The sequence below is a fragment of the Myodes glareolus genome, chromosome 7 (genome assembly GCF_982192425.1).
Source record: "Myodes glareolus chromosome 7, mMyoGla1.1, whole genome shotgun sequence".
In the NCBI taxonomy this organism is placed as follows: Eukaryota; Metazoa; Chordata; class Mammalia; order Rodentia; family Cricetidae; genus Myodes; species Myodes glareolus.
This window is the reverse complement of record NC_142032.1, coordinates 14127890-14140866: the sequence shown is the minus strand read 5'-3', so window position 1 is coordinate 14140866 and position 12977 is coordinate 14127890. Positions and strand designations below refer to the sequence as shown.

Here is a 12977-nt window from a genome sequence, read left to right as displayed (position 1 = left end):
GCTGTGCTTTCCCACATCAATTGCTAATTAAGAAAACGTTCTACAGCAGGTTCTTATGGAGGCAATTTCTCAACTGAGGTTCCTTCAATTCCAAAGACCCTAGCCAGCATGGGGACCCTTAATAAATTACACCATGTATGTAAACACACGCCCATGTTTAAAGTGGTACCTTTAGACACTCTGCCTCGGTCTTCTTTTGCTGCACAACTCTGTTCAGCTGCTGCAGCTCTTCTTCTGTGCGCGCTTTCATGGGGAAGTTCTCAACCACATAGGGGATGTGGAAGCACTCGGGTGGAAACCAAGATGATTAAGTTCATTTCTACTATACTTGTGGGCATCAGGGGAGCATAGGGGCTGTTTCCTTTCATTAAAATCAATGTGGAGGTTATTACGCAATGAGTGGAGCTGACCCCGGGACCTTCAGAATGAAGCGGTATAATGCTGTTCTTCTGGGCATGCCCTTTGCATAAAACAGTGTGCTTTTGTGAAGGGATTCATTCTAGAGCAATGATTCTCACGACCAACTTTCCCCATATCCTCCTTCTCTCCCGGATATACTGGGAGTGTCTCAATGCCTTTTCTATTGCTACTTTAGTAGTCTGAAGCTGTCCCTGTTAGTAGATAGAGGCCAAGGAGGGTGTAAAACATCTGTCAGGACATAGGGCAGCTCTGGTAAAAGAATTGTCTGCCTCCACCCGTGTCGCTCGCGCTACCCAATTCCATACGTGTGCCGTGGCTGTGAACTTTATCACCCACGTGGGGATAGGCAGAGAAAAGCATATTTGAAAGAGGGAAAAGGTGCTGTTAGTAGCTATTTAAGGACGTGCACATAGAGCGAGATGTTTGATTACCCTATACAAAGAGATAAGAGAACGGCCGTTTAGAATACATGAGGGTAAGCAGAGGTGTAAATGCAGACAGTGTCTTGTCTACCTTTTAATCTGTGTAGAGCATGGTTAGGTAGCCTTTTGGGGTGGCAGGCACAAAGAGAAGGATGCAGGGCAACACAGGACAGAGGAAAAGACACTAAGAGCAACCTGGAAGTGCACCGTCTTCGAAGCGCATGAGACTGAGCAGAGGGAAGAATGAATTAAAGAAAGGTGTCAGAACTGGTGGAATCTGGGCGCGGGCAGTGGCAAGGCCACAGAATGCTCTGTTGTGTGGATTTTCTTTACTTTTTAAAAAGTTATGTGATGGAATTTTTTAATGAGAGTTCTCATCATTTGGGATTCTGCACCCGGGGTTGTGTATGCATTACCTTCAGGGCTCGGCCCTTCACAACCATGGAATTCCAGCACTCCTCCCGGATGAGCTCAGTTAAATAGCTCTTGGCCAAGTTATGCATCTCCACCTCTTTTCTTATCTTAAAGTAAGAGGAAAGATCAAAGTGAAAATATGACTGTTTAGAGAAACCTACGCCATCACCAGCTTGCTCACTCGTCAGAGCTGCCCAGTTAGTGGGAGTGTTTACAGAATTTCCACAGCTGCCCTACTGTGGTGAACTTCTGGGCCACGCAGTCCTATTTTGAGAACACTTCCCAAGGCTTGTGTTAAGGCTTAGATTCCCTGCCTCGAAGACTGCTGGGTCAATACGAAGTCTGTAAGGGAGGCCAGATGAACCGTGAACAAAAGGGGCTGTGTGGACAGACACCCACTAGGGGTAATGAAATGACCCAGAATGACTGACCCAGATAGATCTGAAGAAGTCAAGTGCCATGTCTTCCTGGGTTCTCTCTGTACAGACACATGCACATGTGTATATATGTACACGCTAGAGGACAACACCAAGTGTCTCCCCTCAGAACACCATGTTGTTTGAGACAGAATCTCTCACTGTCCCGGGCTCTCCACGTAGGCTAGGTAGCTGGTTTGTTGAGTTTCAGGAACTTCCTCATCTCAGCCTCCTCAGGGCTAGGACTACAGAGAGAAGGAGCCACACCCAATTTTCTTTTGTTTTTAAGTCTTTCTAGTCCCCTCTCCCTGTTTTATCAAAAGAAGAATGAAACCCATATTTTCATATGATTCAGCAAGATATTCAATGCTAGCTTCATTCCTGTCTGCACATATGAAGGGCCAGTTCTTGACCTGTGTCTGAAAAGTTTTACTTAATTCCTCTTTTATTTATGTTTACAATAAAGTAATATCCACTTATCTAGGGAACTAGATTATTTACTTTTAAAAAATTTATAAGCATATGTGTAGTTTCAGCTGATATCCCTTAATAGATAAGCAATTAAGTGTCCCAGAAAACACGGTATGAAAGTGAACCACAGCAGTTCTTGTTCCTCAGGCCCCGTCTACCAACTTCCTTGTGCTTCACTCTGGCGGCAGGATTATTTACAAACTGGTTAAGAATAATCTCTCATGTGGTGACATTTTATTTGTACTTCATTAAGTGAAGCTTGCCTGAAGATCACTAGAGGCCAGGCAGTGGTAGCCCACACTTTTAATCCCAGGACTCAGGAGACAGAGGCAGATTAGATCGCTGTGAGTTCAAGGCCACCCTGGGCTACACAAGGTTGATCCAGAAACAGATCCAGGTGCTGGTGGCTCAGACCTTTAATCCCAGTGTTTGGGAGTCACACACCTTTAATCCCAGCACTCTGGAGGTGGAGACAGGAGGCGGAGAGAGGAATATAAAGGGGAAGAGACAGGAACTCACTGGAGTGTGGAGTCTGAGGTTTGGTGGAGACAGCGCAGCCTGAGGATCTCCCCTTTGGTCTGAGCATTGGTAGAGGTAAAAGGTCTCTCTAGTGGCGTACAGCTCTGCTTCTCTGACCTTCGGCGTTAGCCCCTGTATCTGACTCTCGGTTTTTATCATTCACGCTACACTCTCAGATTAATTTCTTCACATTCCTTTTCATTTATTTTGTTTGCTGATCAAATGACTGTTGGCTCTGTGCTCCACTTCTTTTTTATTCTGATCCCTGGAGTCAGTGGCTAATACGGTTGTCCTTGACTCCAGTCTTTTAGCCCCTGTCCCCCACCACCCGAGACTATTCCCTCAACTCTGATAGGGGAGTTCAGCCAATCACATTTTGTTTGTGGGGTGTGTCGCCCTTAGGCTAAAGCTTGCCTATAAACCTGGCAAGTGCTTTCCTCTCTCTCTCTCTCTCTCTCTCTCTCTCTCTCTCTCTCTCTCTCTCTCGCCTGGCTCCTGTGTCCTGACGGATCGTTTGGATTCTGGTGTAAGCTGGTATAAGTCTTACTTCTGTTTATTAAAGCTGTATATTTTGTATTAAGATAGTCTGGGGACTTTTCATTACCGATTGCCCTGCGACTTCACAACTCCCTTAGATTCTGTGTCCAGGAAGGTGACTGCCCTCTGTGTCTTTCTCTACTGTGGAACCCCAGTGGCTGGAGCTGTCTAGAGTCCTAGGGTCATTGAGACCCCTGACTTGGGGGTGCCACTTCTCTCAAGGACTCACATTCTCTCTCACTTCTCTCAAGGACTCCCAGTTGTGCTAACAGTTAGGTGGGCTTATGGTGCCAGGCATTAGTGATTCTCTTCGGGAGTTAAATCTAGGGTTGGGAGACCTACATGGGAAGAGCCTTTCTCAGCATCGCTCTCTTTTATGTCTCTCATGTCACCCCTGGGGACTTCAGGGAGGCCCTTTCATACCTTTGCCACCTCCTCCTCGCTCTCATCGTGAAGCCTCTCAAGCTCCTCCAGGTCCAGGCAGAATTCCTGTTCCTCTAACTTTGCAATTGGGTCCACTCTTTCGTTTTCCTCCATCATGCCCGTAATCTGAAGTTTGAAATGCAGAGGCGTGTTGGCACACTAAAACAGGTGTTGTGTTTCCTGAACACACTAGGGAATAAGGAATTCCAGTCTAGGCTTATTGTGGTTATCAAAGTTTTAGGTCTGCTCTTTAGAAGTTCATTCATCTAGTAACAAACAGCAGTTTGTCACTGCGCTGGAGTGGACTCCCTGAGGAGACAGATCTCTGGGCAGGAAGGTCAGGAAGTTCGTTGCTTCTGGAGAGGATTATAGAGAATTATGTTGGTTAGGCTAATTAAGGTAGGAAGATTCTTGGAGAAAGTGGGTGGCTCCATTCTCAGGAATGCATACGTAAACAGGTCAAGAAACAGTAGAAGGAGGCCGTTTAGAAAGGAGGCACACACAGGAAAGGCAGGGAAAGTGCGAGCACCACGCGAAGGGAGTAGGACAGAGGCCGCTTTTAAAGAAAAAAAAAGTCAGTGTATAACTTTGAAGAAAGTAGGCATTAAAATACAACGTAAGATGGGGCACTTGGAGGAAGTAGAGGGAGAATGCACTGTTTGTTTAACATTGAAGTGTGACACAGCTAAGTTTTGACCCTATCAGAATACCCTGGAAACCTCCTCATACGGTGTGAAACAAAATAAGATGAAAATGTAAATTTTGATGGAAGGCTGATGCATTTCAGTGCATGCAACCATGCACTTACAGTTCGAGAAAGCTCCTTGATTCCTCTTTTGATCTCTTTCCTTTTCTGTGAAAACAGTCTGACCTCGTTTTTGATGGCCTGAAATGGAGCAAGCACCTCACTTAGTAAGGCGGGAGAAGATGACGGGAGAATGAGGAGCTACGCTGGTAGATACATGGGCAGCACTTCTTTAAAATGGAAAGAGATCATTTGCAAAGACTATAAAATATACAGGGGGTGGGGCATGGCTCACCCAGAAAAGATTTGCCACACGATTGAGAGCACCAAAGTTTGTATCCTCAGAAACACACATAAATGCCGGACGGATGCGGCAGCCTACCTGTAATTCCAGGCTCAGACGGCGAATCCCTAGAGCAAGCTGGATAGCAACACTAACCATATGGGTTAGCTCTGAGTTTGACTGAGTCCCTGCTTCAGTGAGTAAGGGAAGAGTGGTGGAGACTATCCCCAACATCCACCTTGAGCCGTCACATGGACAAACATATGCACATGAGCCAGCACACATGCATGCACACATGCACACGAGCCAACACGTGAATATGCATTCAAGAAAGAATAAAAAGCAAACTATAAAATCATATCCCTGTGATACTTGCTTAAATCTAATGGTTTGCAAATGACCACTGAGACAACATCAAACTGATGTCCATCATACAAATTGGAAATGAGTAGTGAAAATCAAAGAGTGACTAGCCGACGAAGGAACACTAGCCTGATATGCTCGCTCCTTGGCCTGAACTTGAGTGAGCCTGGATCCAGACTTTGCCTTCAGCCTGCTGCTCACTTTATAATGTCCTCAGCTACAGTAGCCTTTCTGTTTCCAGCCCACCCTTTTAAGACAACATCCCTCAGAACACAAACATGGAATCTCACGGGTCCTCCTTGGTTTTGGCTTTCCTGGATACTTTTGTTGGATTTCTGGTTAAGTGTATATTTATATATTTTGGTTTTTTGAGACAGGGTTTCTCTGTGTAGCCCTGGCCGTCCTGGAACTCGCTCTGGCTTAGGTGTGTATTTGCTTTTAGGAAAGTCATTTGTACAATGCAATGTACTGCAAGCAGTGTCTCACATAATGTTCTAACTCTCCCCCTAGGTTTCCATAGAAACAGAATGCAGTGGGCACATCATAGAGTATTACTTCAAACCTGTTTCATGTTTTATACATATCTTCTCATGGGCTGAGTATGGTAGTGCATACCTTTAGTCCCAGCACTCAGGAGGCAGAGGTAGGTGGATCTCTGAGTTTGAGGCTATCCTGGTCTATGGAGCAAGATCCAGAACAGATCTATACAGAGAAGCCATGTCTCAAATAAACAAACAAGCAAGCAAACAAACAAACAAATACCTCTTCACTTTTTTGTTGGATCCAAGAAATTTCCTTGTCAGAATCGATGGCTAATTCCTCTTGTGATGAGTCCAAGCTCAGCTTTTTCTAAGAGAGATTCGAAGGAGACAGAAAGTTCTCACAGACTGTCAAGTTCTTCTCTCACCTCACCTCACTGAACCCCTTTGCACTGTCTCACTTAAAAAGAACCACAGACACGCGCCTGCCTAGATGCTTTAATCCCCACACCTCTGTCCCAAGGAAATAAAGATGTTTTAAAGACTGATTGTTGTGGAAATTGCTTTGACTATGTAAAGATATGTTTCATTTGTTCATGCTGCATTTGTTTACTGAGGTAAGGATGTATTGCATTTGTTTCACCTTGTCTGCCTAAGGCATCTGATTGGTCTAATAAAAAGCTGAATGGTCAATAGACAGGCAGGAGAAAGGATAGGTGGGGCTAGTGGGCAGAGAGAATAAATAGAAGGAAGAATCTAAGATGGAGAAGAAGAGAGAAGAGAATGGGAAGAACGAGGGGGATGTGCCTTGCTGTGGGATAATGCTCTTGTACCCTGTAAAGATTTGTCACTTGTATTGGTTTAATAAAACACTGATAGGCCAGTAGCCAGGCAGGAAGTATAGGTGGGGCAACCAGACTAGAATTCTGGGAAGAGGAAAGGCTCAGTCTGCAGTCATCAGGCAGATGCAGAGGAAGCAAGATGAGAATGCCCCACTGAGTAAGGTGTATCAAGCCGCATGGCTAAACATAGATAAGAATTATGGGCTAATTTAAGTTGTAAAAGCTAGTTAATAATAATCCTGAGCTAATAGATCAACCAGTTTATAATTAATAAAAGCCTCTGTGTGTTTTGTTAGGACTGAATGGCTGCAGGACGGGGAGGCACAGAACTCTGTCAACAATGCCTGAGGTCAGAAGCCAGGCAGCTGCCAACCAGTCAGACAGAGACATCAGGAAAGATATACAGAAGGAAGAAAGGTAAAAAGCCCTGAGGCAAAAGGTAGAGAAAGAGAAACAGGTTTATGTATGTTAAAAGAGCTAGCTGAAATGAGCCTGGGCTAGGCTGAGCACTCTTAACTAATTATAAGTCTCTCACGATTTGCTGGTCTCCACACATCCTATACCAAGCAACTTGTCCCTCTGTCCTGAGTTCTCTTGCCCCTCCTCTCTGCAAGGGTCTGATTTTAAGAAGAGGCTAGCCCAGTGAACGTTGTTTCCCTGCCGTTCTTATTCCACTTGTTCACTGATCAGTTGCTCGTCTACTTATGATCCATCTCCCTGAGCTCCAGAAGCCCTACTGGAGTGGGATATCAGGAAAGAAAAAAGTCTTCACCGTCACTGGTGTCTGACCTAGACCACCACTTTGTAGATACCCAGTCGTTATTTGTCGAACCCCTTTCTGCTCTCTTGTGATAGTTTCTCTTCTGTGGTGGGTTCATATATAAAAATGTAATAGGCAGAGGCAGGCCAGTCTCTGAGTTTGAGGCTAGCCTGCTATATAAGCAAGTTCCATGACAGTCAATACTATACAATGAGACTTTGTCTTAGAAATAAAGACCAAAACAAGACAAAAACCAACCAACCGATAACTAGCAAGGAAAGTGTAAAAAACCCCAAGCGACGCCCATCGCTTCAGAATGCCCAATCAGCCTGTGTGAAGGTCTAGCAAGGTGTGAAGAGTTTGAGAGCAGAACTATTTCAGGGGCTTCCTTATATGATATTTTTTATGTGAGCTCATCACAATAAAGTGATTTTTATTTAATTTTAGAAAGTATTTGTTGAAGGATCAAATAAATATTTCTAGACAGACCCTTCTTAAATTATGAATATGATATGAAGTAGAGAGACTGCTTTGACCAAACACCAATATTGGTTAAAAAAATTTTTTTTGAGAAAGCCCAGATCTTATAGCTTAAGTGAAATTTGAGATATAATATTTGTGATCCTTTTAAGAAAAGATGAGTTTTCTGACAGATGTAGCTTATATTCTAGTTGAACAAACACTGGGCAGCTGGGTAAGAAGAAGTAGCATGCCAGGTGATAGTGGCACACACCTTTAATCCCAGCACTCGGGAGGCAGAGGCAGGCAGATCTCTGTGAATTCGAGACTAGCCTGGTCTACAGAGTGAGTTCCAGGACAGCTAGGGCTGTTACACAGAGAAACCTTGTCTTCAACAAACAAACAAGCAAAAAACCTGAAAACTTCCATATTATCTATAAAGAGGGAGAAAGTGAGCTAGCTACATTGGATTCAGTTGGCTCCTCTTGCTCCACATCTTGGGAAACTTCTGATGCGGCTAAATATTGATTTTCTTTTTCCACCATCTTGCTCAGACTGACTATTAGTTGTTGGCAGTGTTCAAAGATCTCATTTGCTAAGTTTGCTCCAAGCCGCCTAATATGAGAGAGAGAGAGAGAGAGAGAGAGAGAGAGAGAGAGAGAGAGCACAGAATCACACAATCAGTTTAAGATAATCACACTTGGCAGTGTTCTTCTCAAACAACTACACAAAGAAACCTGGGGAGTTCTCCACGGTGACCTTTAGTCACTGGACCTCTATTTCTCAGAGGAGGACCCTTTCGTGGACCTGACCCTTCTTGGGTGGTCTCTCCTTATGTTGTTCTGTACCCTCGCCTAAAATGGCCTTTGGCCACCACATAGAAGAGCCACTGCTGTAACTGAGCCCCCAGAATGCACCTGGATTCATTATATACACTGATCTCATTATTTGATTTGGCCCTCAGAGCCCAACCTGAAAGGCTATTTCCGTGCCACACACTGAGGGATCTCCAGCTTCACACTTCTACCACCGGGAGGGCTTGAGGAGAGGCCTGCCTGGGCCTACTAACTCCTCTGGTTAGGTTCTCTTGTTACCTAGGAAAGGGGGCCACCAGGTGAATCGCCTCCATTAAACTGGCCTGTGAGCATGTCTCTGGGGCATTATCTTGATTGCTGAGGTAACAGGGCCCAGCATAGAGTGAGCAGCCACCCTTTGGTAGGTGGGTCTGTGTCGTATGCACAAGCGAGGGGAGGCGAGCCAGCAAGCAGTGTTGTTTAAGCTCCCGCCCTGAGTTTCTGCCTTGGCTTCCCTCAGTGGTGGACTACACAACTCTGCAAGCAGAAAGAAATCTTCTCTTCCCCAAGTTTCATCTGGTCATAGCGTTTCTCAGGGCAGCAGAAAAGCTAAGTAGGACAGGAGTTGGCACTCTGAGGCCGTTCGAGGGGAGGGCACCCGGATAGGGGTCTCTCAGGGCTTCACAGAGGCTGCCGACCGCCAGCCTTGAGTGACAGTGTTATAGACAGCTTAGAGCAGCGGTTCTCAGCCTTCTCAATGCTGTGATCCTTCATAGCGTTCTTCGTGTTGTGGGGACCCCAACCAGAAAATGATTTTGGTGTGGCTTCATAGCTGAAATTTTGCTATTGTTATGAATCATAATGGAAATAATTGTCATGCAAGATACCTGGTATGTGAGCCCCCTCTCACAAAGGGGTCATGACCCAGGGTTGCAAACCACTGACTTAAAGGTTTCATTGAAGGTGTATGGGTCACAGGGTCATAAGTCCTGGACCAAGGTTCCAAACAACTTTGTTGAGTGTGGGAGTTCAGGTGGCCTTTTCTAAATAGAGCGCCTACACTTGCTGTGGCTGGAGACACTGTTTATTCAGTGGCTGGAAGGGGCATGTTATGACTTATTTGATGCAAATTTCTATTTCACTCAGGGTTTTCATGTATGAAATGGATATGATGACACTATTTTCAAACAGGACCTTGAAGTAAACAGTGTCCCAAATGTTATGGTACAAAACCCCCACGGTATTGAACGTTTCCACAATGTTACCAAGGAAGGCCATGTTTTAAAGGTACTGTCGCCCGAAGGGAACTGCTCGTCAGTAAGTGATGTCCCTCAGCGGCTCCCATGAGACAGCCTTTAAAGTCCAGGCTGTCTTTTGGGCGTCACATTGAAACACAGGTTGGATCAATTCCCGAAGATGGCGATGACTCCCCCTAGGACATCTTTTCAAAAGCTATCAACCAATCCTGAGGCCATACTCTGGACAGCTCCTGGGGAGAAGGGAACTCTCACACTTAGGGCCATTGAGGCTACTAGGAGCCTCAGGGTCAAGTTCCTACAACAAGAAATAGCTCCTATCCCTCAGAACTTGATCTCACTCATCCCAGTTCACACCTATCCTTCTAGATCCTTCCTTCGGAAATGATGCTTCTGGCCATGTTTCTTCCTCATCCTTCTCCACCCTGGGGCTTCCCACAAGGCTCCTACAGCAAGCACGGTGTGTGCCCTCTCCTCCCGGATCTCTGCGTGTAACAGTCTATCTCTTGAGATACTGGCCTTCTGAGTTTAAAACACCACAGCACATAGCATTGCTGACTGTGCGCCTTACGTACTTCCACTTGAGGTAGGCGAGGGTGCCGTCATCTTTCCCATTCACCAGGATGTGCTGGCCATCCATGGACATTTTTATGTACTGGATCCCGTGCCCCTGGTGAGAATGACTCCGACACCGAGCAAACGTTTCCTCCATAGTTTTAGGGACAGAATGGAGAAATTATAAATGCAATTTCTCCAGCATTTTTCCAACATGATCATATATACTTTTGCTAATGGGTAATTTTGTTGAACTTCTGATGACGTTTTAGTTGGTACAAAGGTAGTTCTTGGCAGTAAACAGCGCCTAAAACCTCTAGTTCACCCATCGTTGATTTATTTTCCCACTACTTTGTGTAATGTGCAAGGACAGTGATCAGAACCAGTGGCTTAAACCAGGCAATCAGCCACTCTGTCAGCCAACTTGCTGAAGGCTATGGAGTTAGGGGAGGGACCTTAAGTGAGCACAGTTAGGATGCCTTCAAGGGTCAGAGGTCCATGGGCAGGCCCGTAGGTGGACTCAGACAAGGGTCACGCTGCCCCCTTCTGCTCTTTACGAAGGGTTGAGGACAGCAACAAGCCGAGGCCCTCCAGGCAGAGTGGCTTTGCTGCCAAGAACATCATTTTCAAAGCAGCTTCCCTTCCTTGAGTCCCCAGCAGGCAGGGAGCAGGTTCCCTAACTTCACCACAGAGCACTGGACGTTCAGAGCCTCCCAGGAAGTTTCCAGGGAAAAGCTTAATGGTAGGAAACTGGGCAGGGGCTCTCTGCAGTGCCCTGCCCATGCTCTGTGTGCGCCATCTGGGGTTCCCCCTTTAGAGGGGCAGGCCGACTGGAAAAACAGAGAACATTAACATGCTCAGTGAGTGAAGAAAAAAGAAAGAAATTGGGTCAGTTTTCCTAAGGAAGCGGATTCCTCTTCTACGGGTTTTGTTTCTGCCTGAAATCCATGTGCATGCTCCATGCTGAGAAATGATCCCTATTTAATTACAGGTATGTGTGCATAGATGTATGTGTGCGCATGAGCATGGGAGTATGTGTGGGTATGTGCACAGGAGTATGTGTGGGCGTGAGCACATATGTGTGTGCATGTGCACAGGAGTATGTGTGTGTATGTGCACAGGAGTATGTGTATGCACGTGCACTGGGGTATGTGTGGGCGTGTGCACAGGCATGCAGTTGCTCATGGGGGCCAGGGCATAGGATACTCTGAGACAGAGTTATAGGCCCTTGAGAACCATTCAGTTCAGCTGCTGGAATCAAACTCGGTCCTCTGGAAGAGAAAGTAGAGCTCTTAAACAGGGAGTCGTTTATTTTTGTTTTTGTGTACAAGTGTTTTGTCTGCATGAATGTATGTATACCATACGTGTGTCTGGTGCCCACGGAAGTCAGAAGAGGGCACCGGGTCCCTTAGAACTGGTTGTAAGCCACTGAACGGGTGTTGGAAACTGAGCCCGAGTCCTCTGCGAGAGCAACAAATGTCTTTAGCCACTGCACAAACTCTAACACCCTCCCATCCCCTGATGAGATATTCTTTTTAAAATTTACCAGGCTGAAAATATCTCGGACACAGAGAAATCCACATTTGGCTATTGTCAGGAGCCATAATCCATGTGAAGACATGTTGATCATTCCAGATCCATACTGTTTGGTTTGGACTTTTTGGTGTGGCTTAAGTACACAAACACCAATGTGATTCTGCCATTCAAAGCAAAGAACAACATATGGAAAAGATCAGGCCAGTGGCAACTTTGGTTTTGTAGGTATGCGTTACATAAGGGATCGGGTTCAAGTCTGAGAGTACTGTCCTTGGAAAAGAGCCTATATGGGAAAGAGTTGGCACCTGTGTTTGTACCATGTATTAATTATGTCTCTACAAATAAAAGCTGGTTTGCCAGCCAAGAAGCATGTTTGCTTGTTTTGATCCTGGGATCAAACCCAGGCTCCTATGCATAATAAGCAAGTACTCTTAACCACAGAGCTACACCCCAGCCCAGGAATGGCTTCTTTATATGTAATTCTGCCACTGAAGATCCAAGCCTACACTGAGGGTCTTTGTTTTCAGCCGTTCCTTTTATATATCATCACACACAAATCAAAATGCAGGTTGTCAATGTCCTCACTATGTGTCCCATGCATCCCTATCTCCATCTTCTAAAATGACCTTCCTTTTATCTCAAATGTCCTCCTCAACTCCATCTCATCACCCCTGTTCCGCATCCCCCTATCGCCCTCCTTCCTTAGGGTGAACATGTTATTTTTCTGTATCCAAATCTGAATCATCCTTCAAAGTCCAGCATAAATATTGCTTCGTCTATAGTAGTTTTTTCGAATCTTCTGCTACCACAAACAACTTCTTTTTCTCAATTTCTATGCCTAATACCAGCTACACTGAGAGAAAAGAACTGAGAGAAGATTAAAATAGTTTAGAGAAGCATGGGGTAGAGTTTCCTCCCAGCGACCTGAAGACAGGCATCAGTGGGATGCTGAGTGCCAAACTGGGCTACGAGGAGGGGCTCCAGAATGGGAGAAGTTTGGAGAGAAGAAAGAACACGATAGAGACATAGATTAGCTATTTTGTGTGATTTTAGTTAGGACCCAGGTGTAAAGCTTCACTGGAAAGTTTACACCATATGGCCACTGGCATCTGTGACTTCAGAGCGCTAAACAAATACTCTGTCACCTGCATGTTTGTCTGACAAGAATGCTGTAAGGGTGCGGCCACTCAGCTGTATTCGTGATGGGTTAACCAGTAACTCCCGTGCAGCTAACTGAAGGCGATGCTAGTTCTATAATAAAGCCATATGCTGGTCAAATCGGT

The 12977-nt window shown here is 45.5% G+C and overlaps 1 protein-coding gene across 4 annotated transcripts in view; it reads right to left on the bottom strand.

Moving 5' to 3' along the window:
• Cfap43 (cilia and flagella associated protein 43) overlaps positions 1 to 12977 on the bottom strand; it is a 91567-nt gene that overhangs the window by 25103 nt on the left and 53487 nt on the right. For 3 of the 4 annotated variants that reach the window (XM_087907821.1, XM_087907819.1, XM_087907820.1), the window contains exons 15-22: positions 11705 to 11854; positions 10179 to 10309; positions 8018 to 8168; positions 5776 to 5862; positions 4431 to 4508; positions 3623 to 3748; positions 1259 to 1363; positions 170 to 286 (exon numbers count right to left, since the gene is read on the bottom strand). In XM_087907821.1, the coding sequence (XP_087763947.1) occupies positions 170 to 286; positions 1259 to 1363; positions 3623 to 3748; positions 4431 to 4508; positions 5776 to 5862; positions 8018 to 8168; positions 10179 to 10309; positions 11705 to 11854 (945 nt within the window). The remainder of the gene's footprint in view (positions 1 to 169; positions 287 to 1258; positions 1364 to 3622; positions 3749 to 4430; positions 4509 to 5775; positions 5863 to 8017; positions 8169 to 10178; positions 10310 to 11704; positions 11855 to 12977) is intronic. The other variant, XM_087907822.1, reaches the window with a different exon arrangement.